This window comes from Barbus barbus, assembly GCF_936440315.1.
Source record: "Barbus barbus genome assembly, chromosome: 19".
Lineage (NCBI taxonomy): Eukaryota > Metazoa > Chordata > Actinopteri > Cypriniformes > Cyprinidae > Barbus > Barbus barbus.
In genome coordinates, this window is record NC_136747.1 from 11,699,781 (window position 1) to 11,724,001 (window position 24,221).

Below are 24,221 nucleotides of genomic sequence, written 5' to 3' on the forward strand. Positions count from 1 at the left end.
AGTTGCTCCAGAGGCGTGCGACCTCTGACATATATAGCAATTGTAAGTCGCTTTGGATAAAAGCGTCAGCTAAATGAATAAATGTAAATGTAAATGTAAAGTTTTCAGAGTGGATTCTATTTATAGTTAATGTGATGAACCACACCTGTGTTTATTTTCCTAGGACTTCAAGGGAACTGACTTCATGCACTAAAAATGATCCTGGGACCAGAAGGTTAAAAATAATTAGAATATGTTTGGTTCTGAGAAATGGTCTAGCATTATTCGTTTGCAGATTCCACTTGGTATATCAAATGCAATGAAATTAGTGTCCAAATTCATTCTGGGAAGATTTTATTTCCCTGAGCAAACAAGACACTTAATATCACGCCTACCACCAAACAGTGTGCAAGCTACTTTCACTGTTTACCCTGTCTGACTGTGTTTTGATAGCTGTCATGTTACTCTCTGAATACTCAGAAGAACACTAGAGCTAGTACTGCAGACTACCTGCAGGGCAGGCCAATTTCCTTTGATCAGAATTGTGAAGAGAACACCAAACGCTGAATCATACGTTCCTCGCTTATACCAAAATCTCTTCCAGTTTGATTTCATTCGTTGCTGGTTCTGCAGGTAAGGCCTGAATGATCCGATCACTGCTCCTGTTCACTTTCCCATGGGCTGTCTGAATGATTCATTCACAGTGCCTTACTGGTGCCCATCGGTGATTGCCTCGGATGCATTTTAAGTACATCAATATTTGGAGCACTGAATATAGCAAGCCCAGGGTCAGAGCTATCAGAGCGGAACATTAATTTCACATCCCAGCCTCCTCCATGTGTCCAGTAATGTCAAAGAAACTCATGTGGGGGAAACCATAAAACTTGATATCTAATATCAAGTCTAATATCAACTAGCAAAACACTCTTGTCTAAAGAAACAGAACGATGCCGGGGGGCTTCAAAAAGCCATTTAGCTTTGTTGAAAGAACAGTCTGTTTGATATTACTGTCAGGAGTGATACCGAAGGCATCTGTTCAAGATGTATCACTTTTAGTATCAGTGTAGACATGCAGTGTCCCAAAGAGTATTACTTATAAATGATATATAAGTGCGTTTCTTACTTCAAGAATTTTAATGTCCCAGGGCGTTTAAATTTTATTAACACTCACAGACTTTTTTTTTTTTTTCTTTTTTGTTATATAAACATCACATTAAAACTATTTTGGAAACTTTTTATCAGGCCTTCATTATTTTTTTCTACCTTTCCAATGCCCTTTAGATATAGATTTTAATATGTTTACTGTGCGTCATTCCCAATCAAGTGCTATTTTTTAAATTATGTAAATAAGTGTTAGAATATTATTTATTTACATGTATTTAGGATACACAAAATTCTAACTTAGTTTTAGCAAGACAAACACATTTTGTTTCCAAAAAATGTTAAGAATTAATTTCCACCACTATTATTTTAACCACAGAAAGATATATTAAATATGCTAAACACAATATATAATTTCAGATAAATGTGCTATATGCCCACTGCTGGATATTGTTAGTGGACAAATTAGTCTACAGGATTAAAATTTGAATACACATCAATAAATGGCAAAGCAATGGATAACAAAATATTAAATACAAACAAAAAATGTATTAGGTAAGTTATTGAACAACACAAATACTGTAATGTTCAAAGCAAAGACTAAACGTATTTGGACAATAAATGCTATGTTCATAGTTAATGAGAAGAATTAAAACAACTGTAGTTCCTCTGTTAACTTGAGGAGAACTGACACCATCTACTTGAAGGCTATCAAGTTATATTCAAACAATAAAGTCTTGGAATATGAATAGTTTTTGTTCATACTGTATCTTCAGAGCAAAACCTGGATTTATAGTCCATAACAGTATTTGCCCTGAGAGCATCAGGAGATAGGAAGTGTGAAGCACCTTTCAGTTTGATGCCAGCTTGGAGACAGAGATGAGAGTGATCTACTCAAAGCTCTGCAGCAGCTGTTTGAAGCCTTCTGTTCACCCAGAGGGTGAAGGACCTTCAGTCGACACAGCTGAAGGGAACTGTGGGATACGGAGCTTTGGACACTGCCGGACATCAGTGAACACCTGCTGCACGCTGTGGTCCAGTTGAAAGCTATTGTGAGCTATAGATGAGCAAGAATTGGCACAAGCACTGCAATAGATCACCATCTATAGATACATACAGTGGTGTGAAAAAGTTATTTTAATATATTTTTTGGCAAATGTGAGACGAGCCTTTGTGTTCTTTTTCATCAGCAGTGACTTTTGTCTTGGAACTCTCTCATGGATGCCGTTTTTGTCCAGTCTCTTTCTTATTGTTGAATCATGAACACTGACCTTAATTGAGGCAAGTGAGGCCTGCAGTTTTTTAGATGTTGTTCTTTTATGGCCTCCTGGATGAGTCGTCGTTGCGCTCTTGGACTAATTTTGCTTGGCTGGCCACTCCTGGGAAGGTTCACCACTGTAACAAGTTTTCTCCATTTGTGGATAATGGCTTTGAGCATGGTTCGCTGGAGTCCCAAAGCCTTAGAAATGGCTTTATAAACTTTTCCAGGCTGATACATGTCAACTATGTTGTTTCTCATCGGTTCTTGAATTTCTTTAGATCGTGGCATGATGTGTTGCTCTTTAACCATGCTTAACTTTGTCAGACAGGTTCTATTTAAGTGATTTCTTGATTCAACAGGTCTGGCAGTAATCAGGCCTGGTTTTGGCTAGTGAAATTTAACTCCCGTTATCTAAAATAATGTGGTTAATCACAGTTCTTTCATGATTTAACAGGAGGGGGCAATTAATTTTTCATGTAGGGCCAGGTAGGTTTGGACAGCTTTTTTCCCTTAATAAGTGAAAGCATCTTTTAAAAACTGCATTTTGTATTTACTTGCATTATCTTTGTGTAATATTAAAGTTTGATTGATGATCTGAATCTTTTAAATGTGACAAATATGCAAGAAAAAAAAATTAAAAAAGGAAGGGGGTAAAAACCTTTTCACGGCACTGTATAAATAACAAATTTATTTTAAATAACATAAATAACAAACTAACAAACAGCAACTCTCATGTTCCATAAGCTTGGTTGATTTTGAATATTTCTTTACAACATGAGAAAATGAATAAGATTTATTTATATCACAGCTTCATGGCTGTATATTTACTTGTGTTAAGCCTGTTTTATAGCATAGCTGCTTCTGGCTGAAAGGATGAGTCACATAAAGAAGTTATCACTCTCCCATTCTCTAAAAAGCTCCTTTTATCTTTTGAATTCAGTGAGGCCAATCCACTTCTGACCAACTTTCCTCAGTACTTAAAGAGATGGTTCACTCAACTATAACGATTCTGTTATTATTTACCCTCAAGCCATTCCAAACCCTTTATGACCTGTATGTGTGGAAGAAAGCTATTTTTTGCCATTCAGTATGTGAATGGGGACCAGGGGCTGTCAGGTTTCAAAAATTAAAACCAAAACCCAGCCAAAGTGGTCTAAACAGGCCATGCTCTGTACTGTAATTGTCCTAAAGCCGTATGATAACAGAGGAACAATTCAAATCTGTCATTCCCTGAATAGTTTACCCTCTGCCACAACTTTTTAATCTCTTTCATGTGTGCATATTTTTTGTCTGATTCTCACATAAAGCTATCATATGACTTCAGAAGAATTAGAATATTGCGAACAAACCATATGGACTACTTAAAGGAGTAGATCACCCTAAAATGAAAATTGGCAGAAAATCTACTCACCCTCAGGCAGTGGCGGCTCCAGGATTGTTTTTGATGGGGGTGCTAAGGGGGGGCTTAACAGTTCAGAGGGGGTGCTAAAAAAATAATTAAATTGAGAGAAACTAATGAATGCCTAAACTTTAGCTATCAGTTTTTTATATACAGCAGCTTCAAAAAAGGCATATTTTGCTATTATACTTCTCAATATAACTACTGTTATTAGTAATATACTAATGCCAACTGCCAAATATGACACTTACAAAGTAATATCATTTATGAACGAATATAGAAAAGAGAGAAAGTTTTTTTTTTCCATTTTCAATTTAATAAAACATTTTTATTTTATTTTTTTGTACAATTCATAAAACTATTTCCACACTGGCACACATTGCGGGTGATAACCTCCCCGTGCTTTTTTGCATCGTATGATGTGTCGATGATTTCCAGAGATCAAAAATAGGCAATATTAAGAGGATTTAGCATTTCCAGTTAATGTAGGCCTGTTCCATTCTTATTATTATTAGGCCTGTTATTATTATTAGATTACTTTTATTAATAAATTACATGAAAATATTGCCCCGCAATAATTTCATAGCGCACCACCACGTGAGGACAATGAAATACACTATTAGTTTACACTTCATTGAAAATGTTTTTAAAAAGACTTTTTTAAAACAGGTCTATTTATTTATACAATGAATTATAGGCCTATAATTAAAATGATTAACACTGCAGTCATCAATGAAAATTCAGAGCAGCTTTATTTCAGGCACTGAGTTTCAAAAACATCCTGTTTAATGCGAAATACGTTTCTGCATGTTTTTCACTATATGAGCCACAAAAGAAATATTAAGGAAATAATTTAAGACCGTTATCAGCATGTTATAGTAGATTTGTCTCTCGTTGTCTCGGAGGGAATATGCGCCGTTAATGCAGCTCACCAATGGATCCTCTGTAGTGAATGGGTACCATCAGAATGAGAGTCCAAACAGCTAATAAAAACATCACAATAATGCACAAGTAGTCGACATGATAAGCACAATTGACAAGGAAGGGAAAACTGTTCTAAACAAGTATGTTGGTGGATTTTGATGTGAGAGGTCAACACTGGATGGACTTTTTCACCAGAGGAAGGGTTATTATTGATTATGGTCTCAAGTTTTGGCCAGAAGCGACATTTTAAAGTTAAAATGCCTTAATAAAAGATTTGTTTCTTAAAAACAGACAGATGTTTACTTGACAAGATGTAAACTGATGGACTGGAGTCATGTGGATTACTTGTGGATTACAGTGATGTTTTTATCTGCTGTTTGGAATCTCATTCTGACGGCACCCATTCACTGCAGAGGATCCATGTGTGAGCAAGTGCTGTCATCCTAAATTAATCTATTTCTTGGATGGCCTTAGGGTGAGTACATTTTCAGCAAATTTTCATTTTTTTACCTTAATGGTTTCATTTGTATTTTTGATATAATTTGTGTTGCACAAGAATCCTACGAGTTTGGAATGACATGAAGGTGAGTAAATGATGGCAGAATTTTAATTTTGGGGTGAACTTTAATACATCTCACAATTTCATGGCATTTCTTTATACAGTCTTCACACTGTGTTTTTTACGGTGCAGTTAATAAGCAATTTGCTCCCTGCACCATGACATTTAACACAATTTTACATTAATTCCATGCAGTTGAAATAATTGTGATGTTGAGAGTCAATGCAAGTTAATGAAAGATAAAAGAAACACCAGAACAGTTATAATTGAAATAAGAAATACATATTTACCTTATTTGTCTTCAATTATATAGCTGATGCAGTATTTTTTCTTCTTCTCCTAATGCCAGTCGATCTTGGGAACTTTGTGTAAGGCACTGACATGTAAAAAGCTATCTGAGCTTCTCGTAATTACAGCCTGACAGCACACAGAGTCTCTACAAAGGTCTAATAATCAGAAGGAGATGCCCAGAACCATGGTCTATGCCTCTGAAAAGCAGCACTGCTGAAATGTAATTAAAATAGCCCAGCTTCTCTAGCAGGAGGTCATACCACTCTCCTTTACTTCACCCGCTGACACGTGAATCTCACGCTGTTACACATCTGTACGGGTTACGGCTTTTAATGCAGCCTCTGAATGTTTCGTTCATTTTTGTAAAACATTCTTTGGTTTCTGATAATGTAATGTCTTTCATTGCATTTCTAGGGCAAATGGCCTTTCAGTTCACAGTCCACTACAGCATCAGAATCAGTTCATGGTTTCGGTGGTGGGTGGAGGGAGTTGTGCATAACACCCTGAAATCAACTACAAGAATGGGGTAGCTACATTAAACACCTTATATGGGCAGATAACGTATGCTTGTGTACTTTGCAATGAGTTTAAAACGGGTTTAGAAGTGCACAGTGTCACAAAAAGTTGAAACTAAAATTCTGAAAGTCCTTCTTGTTCCTTTGAAAGATTTTGCAAGACACTGTAATTTAAAAGAGCAACAATAAAAAGGCAAAGCAAGGTTTTTTTCTGTGTGGGTGGAGAAGTTAATCTAAGGTTTTTGCATTCTCCCTGACATAATAATGGAACAAAACTTTTTTTCTCATCATTAAAACAATGTGCTGACTCACTCCTGCGATCTTTGTAAATTGCTTTGGTTGGAAGGCATTTGCCAGATGCATATGTAAATATATACACTGCATACATACAAGTAGTTGACAAGAATTTTTTGTATTATTATTATTTTTTTTTTTGGGATGTTGAGATATCCTGCAGTGGTAAATGCTTTTATGAGCTCATGTTAATTAGGAAATGACATGGAGCATTTGCATGTTTAAAAATTAATTTGTCACATGACAGCAGAGAGTGTTAAAGCACTTAAATACAAAAGGTTGAACAGTCTTGAAGGTATTTTGCATCCTTCCTTTTTTTCTTACAAATTTATAAGCTATATGTAAAATGTGTGGTTCAAGAATGCATTTTAATATTTTTTGTGATCATTAACGACAGGTTTGATTACAAGCAGATGCGTTTGGACAGATACTGACAGAAAATTTGACCCAAAGACATTGCATAAGGATCCTTTAAAATAAACTAGTGAAGGTAAAAAAGTCCAAAACATGTTCTATTTTAAATACCCATACACCAACATTACTATTGATCAAGTATATAGATTTTTTGACAGCTGTAGAATTTTCACAAGGCAATTGTTTGGTATAACACTAGGCCTACATAATGGCAAGGAACTTCCTCACTAAAATTTATAACCCCATTGTTTCTCTATAGTTACTTTTTTCAGCCAGAGTTTATTTATATTCTTGTTAACACATCCCATCCCCGTAGTTGTATAGGGAGAACAACCAGCAAGGCTGCCAATGAGATGGCTGATCTGTGGGATTTGAAGCGAACACAATAGGTGTTATGTGCTGAGAATCTAATCTTGTTGCTCAAACCAGGATTTTCTCTTCTGTGGCTTTACAGAAGGCTTGGCGTTAACTCATTTTTACACCAAAAAATGCACAGCTTCCTTACCAAAAGCGGCCTGTGAGCTTGGATAAAAAGGTAAATTTTTGGAAAGTGCAGCTAAGCCTCTCACAATGTGGTGCAAGTCTGATTAGAATTAATCTTTCTGGCTATTTTTTTTTTTTTTTCAAAATGCTGATTGGGTATTTGCTGATGGAGCCTGGAAGATAAGCTACTTAGGCCTCTTGCTCCACTGTGTCACATTCAATACATCCAACATGTCCAATTTACTCTCGATAAAGAGCACACTATTTGAATAAAACAGCGATAATTTTGAAAGTTACTACTGCCTAACAAGGAAAACTTTTATATCTTTATGCTACAGCATGTTTCTGCTTTAGTGCTCCTTGTGACCCTCTTTAAATATATAAAAAAACCATCCTGTCTTTTTTAATTTTATTTGAAAGAATAACATGTTACGACCATACACTGTTTTCTTGCTAATAAAACTGAACATAATTTCACCCTCTCAAGTGCTAATAGCATCCGTCCCTGAAATAAACATCAGTTTCCCAATGTTTATTAACTAAAAAATGTGCTTTTTGTAGACTGGTTACACATAAAGCAATTAAGTTACATCAACAGAATTTCAATAAGATTTGTTTTCTTTGTTGCTTTAAATGCCCTCTTAGTCCCATTAGAGACATTCAAACACTCCTTCATCAACACCAAATCAAAAATATGTTCCTTCTACCTTTTTTTTAACCTATTATGTTTATTTTAACCTTCATATTATAATAGTTTGCTATAATGATTCACTGTTAATATAAAACCAGCCGATGTTGTGAGTGAAAACAGGCTCAACAAGTAGCTCTGTTTAGTGTTACCATCTCAATGATGTACAAACTGCATGATTTCCAGCAGATCTGTTAACAGATGTGATGGCTAATGAATGACTGAGCAGGAATGAACATGACATTTAGAGAGAGCGGTAATAAAATGATGAGTGTGACTCAAACGTCATCTGTCTGAGCAGTTTCGAAATTATGGCTCCTCTGAAAGTTTTATTCCATCAGGAGGGGTTATGATATAACCCAGCCAACAGAGCTCTGACAAACCCGTGATCGCATGAGGGAGAGCAAGCCTACTGCAGCTCGCATTCAGAACACTATAGTGCGATTATTAAAAGATTAGCTCTCTCTCAGATTTGTTGCAACATTCTCCATGTTATTTGTCACTTGCAGGAGACAAAAGCCTTTTGAAATGTTAAGGAAGCTGGTTCAAACCTGAATCATATTCTGTACAAAGCAGAAAAAGAAAAAAAAAATCCTGAGGAGACACCGCAGGGACAGAAAATAGCTTGTTTAAAACCTCTACCTCAAGATTTTTTGTCATTATGAGTTGGCCTGAAAACTTCCCCAAAAGTTGCTAGATAAAGCATTCCAAGTGGTTGGGTGTTCTGATACACATCGATTTTGTTTATTAAGTTGAATCCCAACAATACTAGGCCTTATAGGAGTGCAAATGGGGTATAAAAATGTTTTGAGGTTTTTCACTTTCATTCACATTCGGAAAACACTCGAGACCACATTGCATTAGTGTAAACACTCATGTGGTCGTATGCGTTTTCCCCAAACCTTTTAATTAACCATATGCTAAAAACGCTTAAACTTTGGCGGTTTCGTAGTTGTACTGACTTAAAGGAAGTACTTCAGTATGTCTGATATGAGCACGCGGTGAGAGACCCTTTGAAGCACACCTGAAGTTCAATTTGGCAAATACAGGTAGTTCACTAAAATAACTGACAATTCTGCTCATAATGTCACGTTTGTGGTAACAGCCATGTATGTTTGGGAGAAATAGGGAGTTTAGGATTAGATGCACACCTAGTATTTTGGTATTTTAAAAATTTATAACCATGTGAGTCATAATTACGGTGATCTATATTTAGCAAGCTATTAAAATTGACAGGAGATCCATGATTTCCTTAGATGCCAGTTTACAGGGTAAAGCGTTTTTGTGTGAGTGAACGGCAGAATGTTTTGAGCTCTGATGTAGCTTACATACTGAAACAGACCGTGAAACAGATGCTTGCACTTAGCATGGAGAACCATCAAACCATCTGTTCAACAGGCCTGACAACAACTTTATCAGTTTTTGCTGAAATACTGGCCTCTGGTGGTTAATAATTGTCATGCATAATAAGAACTGCAGGCTTTTTGTGTATTTTAGCACATATGGAAATGCGTTATCTGAAACATGCTTGAATTATTCTTATTTTGCCTTTCGTTGTCCAATTTAATTATGTTCCTGTTTTCCAGAAATACATGTTTTTCTTTGGAAAAAGTCATTGTTGCAGTACCAAACCTCTCCACACGAGTGTGACATAACACTAATAATCAAATATGAATGGTTGGCCTCAAAGAGATTCTAGTAAATATTTGCCCTTACTTTTGCTTTATTACGGATATGTGGAAATCTGCATAAACCATGGTCGACAGAGTTGTTGTATTCCTAAAGCTAAAAACTGAAATAAAAATAAATGAAATGCTTTTAAAAAGAAAACAAATGACAAAAGCATAACGATTACTAAAATATAAACTTAAATTAAATGAATACTGAAAATATAAACATAAAATCTAATAAAAAAATGTATAAGTATATAATAGTATACAAATACGCTTAAAAATGGCTTGAACTCAACAATGGTGATAAACAATACAGACATCCATAACAGACATGTACTGATACTGTGAACGTCTTACAAATAACGTTCTTCAGCTAATCTTTTTAACCCTGCCAGCACTTTCCCATGACCTCAAATTAGTGTACTTTTGAAATTAGTGTTGTATTAGATGGAAAATCTTCAAAATAATGCAATACGAAACTATTTGTTTGGATTATTTTTTGATCATGTGAACTTCTGCTTCTTAGTTATGTGTGGGAATGTAGAATCTGCAATATAACTGACAGTAATAACAGCAAGTGTGATTTAGTATCTGTGTTTAAATTGTACTGTCAAAAGATGAAATGCTCCACAGTAATAAGCTGTGCATCATTATGGCTCCTGGAGTGCTCTTGCTCTTGTAAATCTTTAAATCGAGTCTTTAGAGGCTTAAGTTCATGGCTGATGGCATTACCTTCACTTGAAGCAGATTAATAGTCGATGCAGTTGACATGTTGTGACGCAAGTTGCTTACAGAGTCACTTTACACCCCTTTATCTATCATCACGTCTAAAGCTTGACTGCATATCACAACTAAGCTGCTAACAGGCCCTGAAATATAACCTTATCCTATCACATCATCTTTTGATTTCGAGACAACTTCATTCACTTGGTAGTGACTCATAATGTCACTCAGAGAGACTAGTGTCAAAATAATATGGGTAGTGCAAGCACAGTGGCGCTTTTTATCAGAGCGTCACCCAAAGCCAGCTCCGACATGTTTGGCAATTGCATCCATGGCGTGCAACGCTCCTCGGCAGCCATCCAACAAAACAGACGCTCCAGCTACTCTGTTGATACCCAATCAGCCGCTTACGCAAGCCTCTGTGAGGTCATAACAGAGGGCGGAGCTACCTGACTCTCAGGTCAAAATGCACATTAAGCTTTCTCTTTCAGTCTGCCCTCAATTTAGCACAAGAGGACATTTTACTGCTGCCAGTGGTTAAGTTCCCTTGTGAAAAAGAGTGCACTTTAACATACTTTTAATAAATAATATGCTTAAGTGCAAACTAAATTGAATGTTTTCATAATCTTAATTGCAATGAAACAGAGTTACAGTTTAGGTTTATAGACCTATTAAATGCAATTAGCTTAACTTTAGTGGGTGTTTTGTATTTTATATATCATGTATTTGAATCATTTAAAAAAACAGATTTCATTTTAATACTTTTAATAATGAAGTTGCAATTTTGTACATTTAAAATGCTAATTTTAAATGTAATATTGAATTCCCTGCAGTTAAAATTATAATCAAGGACTTTATTAGTTATTTTTAATGTTTTAGTCAGTGCATCAAAATAAGTGTTTACTTACTTAATTACTTTTGACCTAACTTGTTTATCACATTGATTTGAATAGGATAATCTTGAATCATATTGATATAAAAATACAAAGAGTAAGAAACTATATTCCATTTGTTGTTATTAACAGCATGTTATTGACAGATTTCTTATATTATATTATCTGCAAGTACAGCTAGGCTATATACTTAAAAAGTATAAAATGTACTTTTAAAATCTGTAGTACACTAAAAGTGCTTATTCCATTAAGCACCTTTTTAAAAAACTGTTTTATATTGACATCCTGCCACTTTAAGAAAATTATTAGTGATTTCTGATGGTCTTGAAATGTAAAACGAAACCACAAGAAATGACATGCAATGCACTGTGCTACACTAGAGAGATGTATTTCACAGAATGCACCACAGATGTAAATAAGAAAGAGTAATCTTTATTCAGTTTTGTTCACACACTTAAGATGTACATATTTACAAATGCTCATTTGTACAATGAATTTTAACCGTTAAACCCACGTGGTCAAGCCTTGAGGTTTGTGTCACAAATACATAATTCACAGTGCAATATGAACTCTGTGCACTCGTGTCAGCTTTCCCCATGTGTTGCATGCATGAGACAGGCATTTTGCATACCCTCCAGCCTTCGCTTATAAAGAGCCTTTCAGAAACCATAAACGTTGTGTATCACCATTATGCTTGGATTCAGAGGTAACACACAACCCCCAACACGAGGGGAAGCAGAAAACAGACCTTTATAGGACGCTCTACCCTTACAGTAGTGCTATTGTAGTACTGTTCTCCTTTCTTTAACGTGAGAGTAAAGCTACGCATATGTAGTCATACTGAGCGCACTAATCTGGGTTCATAGCCCTTTCCTCTTCGTTACACCAACGCCCAGCTGTTGAGTCATCTTATATCTTACCCGCAGTATGAACTGGCCTGCCATACTGAAGCCTCGTGCTTTTATGAGGTTACTTGGATTCAAGTAAGGAAACAGTGACTAGAAGGACTAGAGAGATCAGGATACAGCAGAATAAATTAACACTTTGTATCAGTCTGTAAGAAGCTCATTCTGAACATTTAAGAATCTGTATGTAACGGTGACCCCTTGGTTGTCACAGAGTCTTAAAGGTCAAGGAGTGACATTTAACCTTTGAATGGCTCTTCTGTACAGTTTGGCAATTCTGAGAGGCTTAAGTCAGAATAGCTCACCGTATCTGTGATTTAAAACAGCTTATAGCATGTAAGACGAAGTGCCACTTAAAAATTAAGTGAAGAATTAAATGATCAATTTATTAAAAATGAACAAATATAGACTTAATTAATAGTATTTTATTTAATTAATGTTTAAATTTTTAAATGTCACCGACAAAATATTTATTTTAATTATTCATGTAAATAGTAAAACAATTCAACTTTTATATATAAAGCATTTGCCAATTGCTTTCTTTATCCTTTTGTCAGTCAAAATATTATTGGATAGTACATAAATGGCAGCAACCAATGAAATTTGATAGAATTTTAGGATACACACCTTTGACGCACAATGGCTGCCAATGTGTAAAGAATAAAAGAATAAAGAAAAGCAATTAGTTGTTGTTTTAAATGCTTTAAAAGAAAAACATTTGCATTTAAAACTATTTATCAATATATCATCTATTGTTATATTTAACTACATTTCTTAAACATGAATTAAGTTAATGTGTATTTCAATTTTTTTTCTATTGAAATTATTTTTTTTATTAAATACATTGATAATTGTTTCTTCGTTATATTTTTTAAGCTGCACTTCTATGTATGTGTCAGATTCCTCTAGGTTTCATTCTCCTCCTATTAAAATAGACATGCAACTTTGGTACCGCGGTATTCAATTGGTGAGTCAACCTACATGTTTCGTTTTGACAGTAATCTTGAAGCCACATGTCTGGCCTGTAGGCCGAGGTTAGTCACCAAGACAATATTCTCACATTCTCTCATTATCACATGACCCATAATGTCCAGTCTCATTCACTTCATACAGCACAAGAATGGTTCACTAGCAAACGACTTCAAAAGACACTGGCTGTTGTGCACACCGTCCTTAAACCTGACACAGATGATACAGTACTTTGAGTGAGTATTCACTGAGTGTATACTTCTGAATCTATTACAAAATCCATATAAGAAACCAAATAATAAAAACAAAACACCTAGATAACCAACAGTTTTGGTCCATATTCAAGCTATATTGGTTTCCTCAGGAGAAAAGATCCTCATCCTGCTCCATTTCTATCTGGGGCACTGTCTGTTCTCTGAGGTTGACTTGCTGTTCTGCGTTTCCCGTGTCCTGTATGTTGCCATTGAACCACGGGTGAATGAGGACGTCCGCTGTGGTCAGTCTTTCGCCCGGGTCCTTTCTCAGCAGACTGCGAAGTAGGCAGCGTGCCCTTAAGGACAGCCCATCGGGGAGGCAATATGTGCCCCGTCGAATCTTAGAGAATAGGGTTGCGGGGTCCGGGTCGTGGAAAGGGTAGCGGCCCACCAGCATTGTGTACAGCATGACGCCGAGGCTCCACGCGTCCGCCTGCTTGCCCGAGTAACACCCTCCGCCGTTCAAAATCTCAGGACTCACGTACGCAGGGCAGCCGTGCGTGTCGAACATCGAGTCGTCCCCTCCGCACAGAATATGGCAGTCCTCCAGACCCTCTAATTTCAGTTGGGTCCTAAAACAAACACATCATGTTTAGTACAGCCGTGGAAGAGTTATAGTGTTGTGGCTGTTAAGAAAATCATATGACTGGCTTATGCAGTCCATTTAGAATCAGCTACATTTCACTAATGATCAGGTTGTATTTTACATTTTCCACACTTCATTTTGATGTAAAACTTGTGGAATTTTCCAAATTGAAGTTGCCACTTTACATGGTAAAATAAGTAAGATTTCTTAATGCTTTGGAATTTTTTTTTAATCAAAAATGCTGTAAAATTGTGAAATACAGTACTGTTTAAAATCACTCTTTTTCTATTTATTTTAATATATATTTTAAAATATAATTTAATTTATTCCTGTGATGGCAAAGCTGAATTTTCAGCATCATTACTTCAATCTTCATTGTCACATGATCCTTCAGAAATCATTCTGGTTTGCTGCTCAAGAAATATATATTTTTTTATTATTATCAGTGCTGTTATCATCAAATAGTTGTTCTACTTGATATTTTTGTGGAAAGCAAAAATGAATAAAAGTAGGTTATTTATTTTAAAATATCTTACTGATCCCAAATGTTTGAACAGTAGTGTATTGTAAGGCTGTCATATTTAATGCATGAATTTATAAATTAATATAAATATATTGATGCAATGATTATTTTACATTCACTAGATTTGATAAAAATAATACTTCATTCTCCTTTAAATATTTTCCAAATAATATTTTAACAGTTTGTTTAGCTCAGTGATAATAGCTTTTTTTAAATATAGATTAAAATATTAAGCGGCCTACATTTTTTAAGAAAAATCATTCATTTGTTCATTGGTATCAATAAAATTGACAACCCTTGTTATGGATTTCCATAGCTGGTAATCTCTTAATAAACTGCCATTGGAGAGCAAGTTCAAGTTTCAAACAGCCTTAAACATTGTAAAATACCGTATGTTAATCGTGTGTTACACTTTTAACCAATCTGAAAGCACAATCAAATAAGCCAGTATAAAACATGAGTGTGGGGTGATGTAAATGACAGGTGATCCAGCTCTTCGGAAATCTGCATAGCTTTCTGCAGAACTCTGTGGGCACAGATTTCATGTGGGCCTGCCGATGATAGATTTAGTTCCTCTTCCCCTGCTAAACAAAGTGATGTATTGAAGCCTTCCTTTATTGTGCACTGAGCTGAAACAACTCTCTGTCCCCTTTGTTGAGCTCACAGATTGCTGTGAACGTAAATCATGGCAAAGACAGCCGCTCTAAGTAGTTCTGACCCTAAAACGCTGCTACCACAACAAATAAAGCACAGATCTTCATCTAATTACGGCCTTTGTTTAAACAAAAGCATGCACGAGAGTTTCCACAACACACGCACACAAAATAAACACACTTCCTCTCATTCCGAAGCGCTCTGTAATGTATTCTTGTAAAGTCTGGGCTAAGTTTAGCTCAATTTCCAATAGGAAACAAATCCCCTACTACTCTAGGAATACCCCTGTGGACTTTAACAGTAGACTTGATGACCCATGAGTCTGTGGTATCCCTTTCAGTAAAACATGAGCTGCCCTGCATGCTATTGTGTTTCATCACTGGCTATCAGCCTCGGTTTGGGGGGGTTTGCAGATGACACAACAGCATTCTGCCAGAGAGGTGGAGAGAATGAGTCATAGTCCTGTGTGTGTGTGTGTGTGTGTGACAGACAGAGAGACTGAGGACAAATGAGTGCACTGCGCTGTGCTGCAGGTTCACTGTGTTCTTCCTGCACCTGTGCCGTACGCTCATGGCATCTGGCAGAGCCTTATTACCCACAAACAGCGCTGTTACATCAGTGACGCATGAACAGCCCCTGCCCAGCCAGCCTGTTTGTGTGCGTGTTTCACAATCTAACTACAGACGCATTCCAGGTCAATGAGCGTCTTTGTGTATGCGATCACACACCGTATCTCAGCGTTATCATAGTTTCGGCCTTTTTGTTGCTTATCCATCACTCATCATTAACGCATTTCGCAAAAGCCATTCTAGCTATGGAAATTGCATTCAGAAAGATACAGTGTGTACAAACAGCAGGTTTGCATAACCAGTCACTACGCTGCTTGGTGCCGAACAAAGTGAAAGAAAACACAAACGCTTCTTTGCGCTTTTCGTCTGACCAAATGTCAGCATGCCCTGGTCACGTCTGCGCTAGACGGATGCATCTGCCAGGCCAGACCGCCAATCTGTAAGTGTCGCAATGGCCACAGCCGGCGCACCTCACCTACGAGCGGTGCCGTATTCAGGAGTGGAGTGTGGAGTGTGTTGGTATGATCCTGAATAGTGAGTTTCCCCTCTGTGTGCATTGCTATGACTCATCGTGCTGCACCCGTTGGCTGCTATGAGAGAAGGGTGACTACGTCCTCTTACACGTTCTTGTCTGCTTACATTCACTTAAATGAAAACCGATGCCCAAAGGTCAGGCTTAAAATGTTTGCCCAGAAATGGCAAACCTACTGTATGCATTGAGGGATGCTAATTGGTGGGTTGCCCGACAGACTAATTGGTTTTAAGGAAGCCCGGTATAATTAGGTGAGTTTTGAGTTTAGTTGACACTAAACAGATGCATTTTAAAGGGAAATGTCCACTGTTTTTTTTGCATTCAAAAACATTTGGACACAATGTAATGTAACAGAATGCAGGAATCCCAAGCCATATGTATAAACTGGATTAATTTGACACACAATTATTTTGGAAGCCTAACTTTTCCAAGTGAGCATTACTGTCTAGCAGCCGAAACACAGCATGCTAATTAAAGCATCTATGCTAAAATATAAAAAGTAATGTTTCATATTTATCTTTATATAAAAATAAGTAATATTTTATCTAAAAATACATAAACTAATATTTAATAAGATATTAAATTATAAAATATAAGTTTTATAGTTTTAATCTAAAAATAAAATCTAAATAGTTTTAATCTAAAAATAAAATAATATTTAATAAACATGTTAAAATATATAATGTATATGTTTTATTTTATATATCAGTAATATTATATATATATATTAGATTGAAAAACATGAGTAAATTAGTGTTAATAGGTTTGTTCCATTGAATCTTTAGGGAAGCAGCACCAATCACCTGCAATGTGACACATTGCTGTGAGAAAGCGAAAACTGAATGAAACTAGAACTGACACCATTCACTCAGTAAAACGCTGCTGATGTCACAGCATTGATGCATGAGGTACAGTACCGCACCTGGCGTGCCCAAAAAAAACTTTCTCACACTCTCACAGACACACTAACTACAACTCTCACCTTTTCTCGTCTGAGAACACAAACTTGCGAAGCTTGAGGTCTCCCAAAACGATGCCAACCTGGTGGCAGTGGTTCACTGCAGATACCACTTGGTAGAAAAGCTTGGAAGCCAGGTCTTCAGGAAGCATCTTGCTGCTCTTTACAAAGGTGTGCATGTCGCTAAAATCCTTCTCTTGGAACACATATGCCTTGTACTCCCCAAGAACTATGTCTTTGATCTGTGCAATGTTCTTATGACTTGACAGCATGCTGTAGGCTCTTATTTTCTCCTGGTAATGGCCCATATCAAAGACCTGCAGATGGCAAAACAAAAAAAGTGTTCAGTATAGTATTCTAAGTCAACTACAACTCTGACCTGATAAAGTCAGTTCACTGGAGGTGAAAGGAGGTGATGCTCTAAGATTAAAGCACAAACATACTATGAAAAATTGAATGTCTTTTGAAGTAATAATCGTATACAGCCTTTTTGTGTGCCATGTCAGCCCCATATTTCTCAGACAGTTGCAGATGCATTTGCAAATGCTTGATACAGATCCACAAGACTGTCATATTCATAGGCATCCATGTAATCTGCACAAAAATTCTGATATCCCTTCCCCACTGAAAGTGTATAATTATTTGAACATTTTTAATGTAAAAAAAGATTGAGACCCAGCAACTCTTTTTTGCAATTTCATTTTTTCATATAGATTTTTTTTGTTCGTATCTCTGAGATACAGTACCTGGTAGTTTTAAATTGCAGTGTTTTTTCTGTTTTATTAGCATATTTCTATATAATAAAGGACTATAATATTTATACAATAAATATAAATAACAAACAATATATTTGTTTAAGTTAAGTAGGCTATTATTGAAACTTTAAAATCATTGCGTTCTTAACACTTTCATTTTTTTTTTTTTATAAATACTATAGTATGTTGTGCTGGGTCTCGGAGGCATAAAACGTGTTAGTTGACTGAAGTGGATCATATTTAAGTAGGTCATGTACATTGTAGTAGGCTATGCAGCGGTTTACCTTGCAGAGCAGTTCCTCTCCTGTGTCCATGTCCAAAGCGCTGTGCACCCCCGGTCGGTCGGTCAGGGGCACTAGCAGGAACTGGCCGATACGAGCGGGACCCTGGTGGGCTGAGGTGAGGCTCAGGGGTGCTCCGCTTACCGGGGATCCTGGTGAGGAACCCAGGAGACCCGCATCAGCCGAGGACTCGCTGAGCCGCGGACATCTGGTCACAGGCTCGTCTGTGTCAAAGCGCTTGTGTCCGTATCTTCCCGGTACCGGATTCTGAAGCCACTGCACGCTCATTATTATAAACTGCAGTAGTTGAAACTGATTTAACCGGGCTGATTTCAAGCAAGCATATTCCAGGAAAGGATCTGTGCACTGCGCTGCAAAAAGGAAAAAAGATCCTACTTACTCGTCAATGAATGTGAAATGCAAGTGTCTGCAAGTGTCTCTTATCCATTGTTTTTCAGTTGTTGTTTTTTTGCATTAGCTAGTCCGTTTGAGCTTTGTGAACAACACTGAAGCCCAAGAGATACTGTATGAGGCAGCTGTGTGGTGTGAAATATTCCCGGTGTAGATCTGAGCCCGAGAGAAGGGCTGTCTGACTCACTGAACTACTGATGCTGTTTTCTGATCTCTACTTTCAGCTGATGTCCGATTCGAACGAGTCGGTCTTTTTAGTGATTCAATTGAATCGATTCGGAAGCTTCTTTAATAATTCCTTTGAAAGGAAGAACCTTGGCAGCAAAACTGCGAGGTGTTGGAATCCAAAAGCAACACGATCGATACAGCCGAAACCAAACACTGCGATAATTAGCTTAACTAAAATGTGTTTTACTTCATACGTGACGCGCACAATATCGCGCTTATAGGTACTTTAGCGGAACCTTTGAGTGATGACTCAAAAGAATCATTGAATCGCTTTTATTGAATCACTTCGTGCGAAAGTAGCGATTCGCTAAAGCTGGAACTCCGCCCGGTTCAGACTCTCTCTAGTGACACATTCATTGCAGTCTCGACGATTGAGCAATCACCACATGCCATTCAACCTCCAGATGAATAGTAAAGCGCTGGTTTAATCAACTTTCCTTTTCCCTCAGCAGTCAAATCTGCACGCAAAGCGTTTAAGTAACACTTCTGTAAAACTACTTGCCTTTTTATTCTTTTCAAATGTTTACAATTTACTCCAAATGTTTGTCATTGTGAAATCCAAGGAAGTTGCATTCATATTTTTCATTATTCATCAAAACACATGGCTCGGCAATGATTAACTTATTTCGACATCCAGGGCTCAGGGGGTTATGTTGTGTTCATTAATTCTGCTACACTATATGCCTGTTTTCTTACTAAAATGTTTTATGCATGCCTATCATCTTCCTGCAAATATGTCAACCACCACAATTACATATTTATCCCGCTTGGCATAAAAACATGTCTGTGTCTGAGGAATCGGTGGGTTTGTACTTCATATTTGCAGTTCATATTTGTTAATGTGCTGATGAGTCATCGCCATAAAGAGAAAGATGGGAGTGGTGGTGGTGCCCTTTGTAGAATAACCATAGATCTTACTAGGAAGGAGATATTTGTTTAATTTAACCATAAGGGTAATGCACAAAGAGCTGGAAAACATATGCCTATGACGCACAAAATAAATTTGTGTCTCACCGTGTCATTCGGCCTATTAGCATACTTCGGCAAACAGTGTATCCTGCAGTGCACGCAAGACAGCGACTCCCACATTGTATTTGAAACATCAATTGTGTGACCAAATAAAATCTGACGCAGCTCCTAATTGGCTGCATATGACTATATATCCCACACAGACTTTTAAGTAAGTTGCTATTGAAACCTTTGTCCCGGTTTCATCGGTTGTGGCCGCTCTTAATCTGGAAGGGTGTAATTAAACGAGCACCTGTTTCACTAGACAGAAAAAGAGAGCCCTGTTTAGAATAGACTCAAGGGAATGTGTGCTGTTTTTGATGCTTAAAATATCAGAGCTTTATCAGATTGTACCTTTTCAGTGTTAATGAGAAAGATCAATGTGTGTTTTTGTGGGCTAATGATCAAAGTCTAAAATATGTGCCGAATAAAAGTATTCTGAGGTGATTGCGTGGTATGAGAAAGGTTCCTGCAGTTCCAAAAATGAAGTGTGGAATATTTCAGTACGCTTCGTTCCTGTCCTGCTTGCCTGAATTCGTGACTGTGTATAATAGATGGTGCATCTGCGGCCTGCAGGTTTGGAGTTCAAACGTGGTCGGATTGAGGATTTAACATTACAGACTGATTATTTTTAGCAACCATGTTTTCTTTGACTGTAAAATATCTCTCTGATGACTCAGTATCTGATGTGTGCGTTTGTCATGCTGTTAAGCAGGAACAGAACAGGTTTTCTGCGCTTCCTCTCCCTTTAGAGTAAAACACCCTATACTCCATGGGAAATATCTACTTCTCCTTTGTGATGACATAAACAGGTGTCACTGAGACCACACTGGACGGTATTTGTGTTATGTTTGCATGTGATTCAGAGAATATGGCTATTTGAGGTCATTCTCGCTTGAGAGCCCTAACAGAGCTCTTTTCCACTGTAATTAGCTGACTCGTTGCCAGTAGCAAAGACAAAGCGACCTGATCATTCTGTACACAGAACAACTCAGCCAGAAACAGATACATTCTCCTTAGACAGTTTGCACATACACCAGCTGCTTTGGAAGAAAAACAAAATACTGGTGAATCTGGCCTTGAGTGGAACGATACATAATAAGTGTGGCTGAACTTTAACCGTGAATATGACTGTCAAAAGCAATCATGAAATAGGGAAGTTCTGAGTACTACACACAGCCCAAAAGGTGTAAAGTCAGTAATAGGTTTACCACACAAGAAAGCATGTCAGTCACAAGATAAAACTATTTATTTCTGCCTCAGAGTAAAATATATATAAAAAAAGTAATCGTGAGAGAAATTTTAAAATAAGAAATAAAGATAAAATTGTGAGATTTAAAGGGATATGCTTGTGAAAAAGAAGGGAGGTTGGTAACACTGTATTCTAAGGTGTCATTTGTTACATGTACTTACTATTATAATAACAATAAATTATGCATAATTACATGCAAGTAACACTAATCCAAACCCTCATCCTAGTAAGTACATGCTAATTAATATTACTCTACTTAAATGTATAATTACACTGTAACAAGGACACCTTAAAATAAAGTGTAACCGGGAGCTTAATTGTATTAAATGTGCACTTGTACTGTTCTTCAAATCTTTAAAAGGTATATTTTTAAAATGTGCAGATAATATTTTAATGGCTGTTTATTTATATACTTAAGTACACTTTTTAAAAAGTGTGCTTTGTAATAGCAAAGCACTTTTACTTTAAAGTACATTTAAATCATTAAGTTTTAATAATTTTCTTTTGTGTTTTAACATAATATTTTGAGATGTTGACAAACAGAGGCCTATTAAAGTACATGTACTTGATTATAATTTTAGTGTTATTCACTGTAGTGTGTTATTCAGTGTTACATTTAAAGTCAATACATTTAATACTAAATTGCAACTTCATCATTACATTTTTAAAATTATAATATATTTAAATACATGACAAAAGTTTAATTAGAAATTACATTAAAAGTACATTTTAGTTGACCATAAATGCGTATCTGTACATTTGGTAGTACATTTTAACTGTATTTCAAAGACAATAATTAATTATGCAATTGCATATAAAGTTGTACTTAAGTGGGTCAAAAAACTGATTGCATTTAGTGTAAATTTAAACTATAATCCATTTTTATTTATTGAAAATAACATGCAGTTAAATGTCCGAAAACATAATAACCCACAGAGACATTTCTCAAACATTTTTGTTCAGAAGAGTGAAAGCCATACACATTTGGAACAACACTGGAATGACAAATGAACCTTCCCCTTAAGGTTACACTTTTGAGAATGAAAGTAGAATTTATGAGAAATAAAATTGTAAGACAAAGTCACAATTATCTTTTATTATTAATTGAATGCAGAAACATGCTTATATATGGCATGTAAACAATCCTTTTACATTCCTGTCTATAATTATGAATTAATTAATAATTCCATTAAAAATATGGGTAATTATTATCAAAAACATCAGATGTCATGATGGTAATAGCTGACACAGTGGTCTTAGTTGCTGACGTAGTGTAGGGGTCGGGAGGTCAGGAAGGTCTGGGGCTACCGTGAGCAGATTGTGAAACAAACAGCCCCACAGTAATTCAATCACGAGTCTTTCCTTTTCAGCGGCTGTGGTTTGGTCACAGATGTGTGCAGGGACTTTTGAAGTGTTGCCTAGACATCTACTGCTAGGCTCATAAAATCTCAAGTGGCAAGATTTTGAAATCCTTACGGTTTACAAGACATAATACATTCAGCCGTGTTGGCTCACATTCAGCACCACTAAAACGCTCTTGTAAACATTCCATGGTTTAACCAGCATCAAATTTCAAACAGGCCAAGTTGAACCATTATTAAGCTTCCACGCAGCTTCTGTATTTCTGTGAACTTTTCCCATGTGCTGTAGTGTTGGCGTCTTTTTTTTACGCCATGTTTCTCAGGATCCAGTTACACAAGAAAATACCAAGTGTTTGTTGTGGTAAGTATTATCATCAACAATCAATCGTGATGAGTAAGAGCTCATCCTGTCAAGGAAATAAAGAGAGATGTGGTGGCTAAGGGCAGTTCCCCACACCACCCAGACGCCAGTCTCCTTCAGTCGAGATAATAAAAGTACAGTCATTCTGAGAGGCAGGGAGCCGCTGCTTACAACCGTATGATCTTAAGAAAGAGGTTTGGAATGTGGAGCTGTATTGAGATTCTCATATGATGCTTAAGTGAGAGGTTAAATGGTGAGAGCGATGTCTGCCGCAGTATCGCATTGAGTTCTGCTAATAGTTTCTTGCAGGTTCAAAAAGCATTGAGTAGCTGGGTTTAATTCCATTTGGAAAAGAAACAGAGGAGGGGAACCTCTTAAAAACGCATTAATGCCACTCAGTTTACACTCGTCTTGAGTCCTTTAGCGTGAATCCTTCTAAACCTTTCAGTCATCAAGAGTGAGTCAACTGTTTTTAAATGATCAAAGTGAGGGAGAGCTTAGCATTTCAAAAAGAATTTAATTGCAGCACATTAACAGGATTTGAATGGCCTTCAGCATTGTACTGCAACAGCGGAGATTTACACCAATAATACCGTGAAAGGATAAAGTAATAATTTCACAGGCATTATGGCAGGATGCCAGGGAAGACCTGGAAGGAAGTGTTGTAGCAGAACAATTTGATTGTCTGTAAGCTGTTTTTAGCCAGATTATCCTCAGTAGTGCTTGAGCGAAGGAATACCTCTGTATTAACTTTTTGCATTTTGATATTAATTGCTGTTTGACTCATCATGATATATACATACTTGATACATAAATAAATACACACTACCAGTTTGGAGTAAGTAAGATTTTTTAAATAAAATAATGCTTTTATTCAACGAGGATGCATTAAATTGATTAAACGTGGCAGTCATTTAGTCACTTATAATATTACAAACAATTTCTATTACAAATAAATGCTATTCTTTTGAGGAGATCAAAGTATTCTGCATCAAAGAATTCTACTAAAAAATGTATCATGGTTCAACATTGATAATAATGACTAATGTTTCTTGAGCACCAAATCAGCATATTATAGTGATTTGAAGGATCATGTGACACTGAACAAGGGAGTTATGATTCTGAAAATTCAGCTTTGCATCACAGGAATGAATTACATTTTAATATATATTTAATAAGAAAAACTTGTTTTAAATCATAATAATATTTCATAAACTGTGTTTTTGATAAAAACAAATGGGGAGCATAAGATATTTCTTAAAAAAATCTATGATTAATTTATTAATATTATTACTCTATTAGTAACCCCAAACTTTAGAACAGTTGTGTACACTACCAGTCAAAAGTTTTTGAACAGGAAGTTTTTTATTTTTTTTTATTTTTTTTATTAATGCATTTATTTGATCCAGCGTACAGC

The 24,221-nt window shown here is 36.4% G+C and overlaps 2 protein-coding genes across 3 annotated transcripts in view; one reads left to right on the forward strand and one right to left on the reverse strand.

Moving 5' to 3' along the window:
• The window catches only part of triqk (triple QxxK/R motif containing), a 157,654-nt gene that overhangs the window by 4,139 nt on the left and 129,294 nt on the right, over window positions 1-24,221 (forward strand). The window lies entirely within an intron of this gene.
• trib1 (tribbles pseudokinase 1) lies at window positions 11,611-18,800 on the reverse strand. Its single transcript, XM_079441651.1, has 3 exons — window positions 18,187-18,800; window positions 17,172-17,464; window positions 11,611-13,897 (listed from the first exon to the last, which is right to left on the reverse strand). Exons 1-3 carry the CDS (start codon window positions 18,469-18,471, stop codon window positions 13,432-13,434), a joined length of 1,044 nt encoding a protein of 347 aa, XP_079297777.1. The 5' UTR covers window positions 18,472-18,800; the 3' UTR covers window positions 11,611-13,431.

Bases quoted from the DNA above. Each gene is read 5' to 3' on its own strand.
- trib1 (XM_079441651.1), bottom strand. From the start codon at position 18,471: ATGAGCGTGCAGTGGCTTCAGAATCCGGTACCGGGAAGATACGGACAC. The intron at 17,465-18,186 runs GTAAACCGCTGC...TGCCATCTGCAG, and splicing joins GAGAGGAACTGCTCTGCAAG to GTCTTTGATATGGGCCATTA. The intron at 13,898-17,171 runs GTGAGAGTTGTA...TGTTTGTTTTAG, and splicing joins GTGTTCTCAGACGAGAAAAG to GACCCAACTGAAATTAGAGG.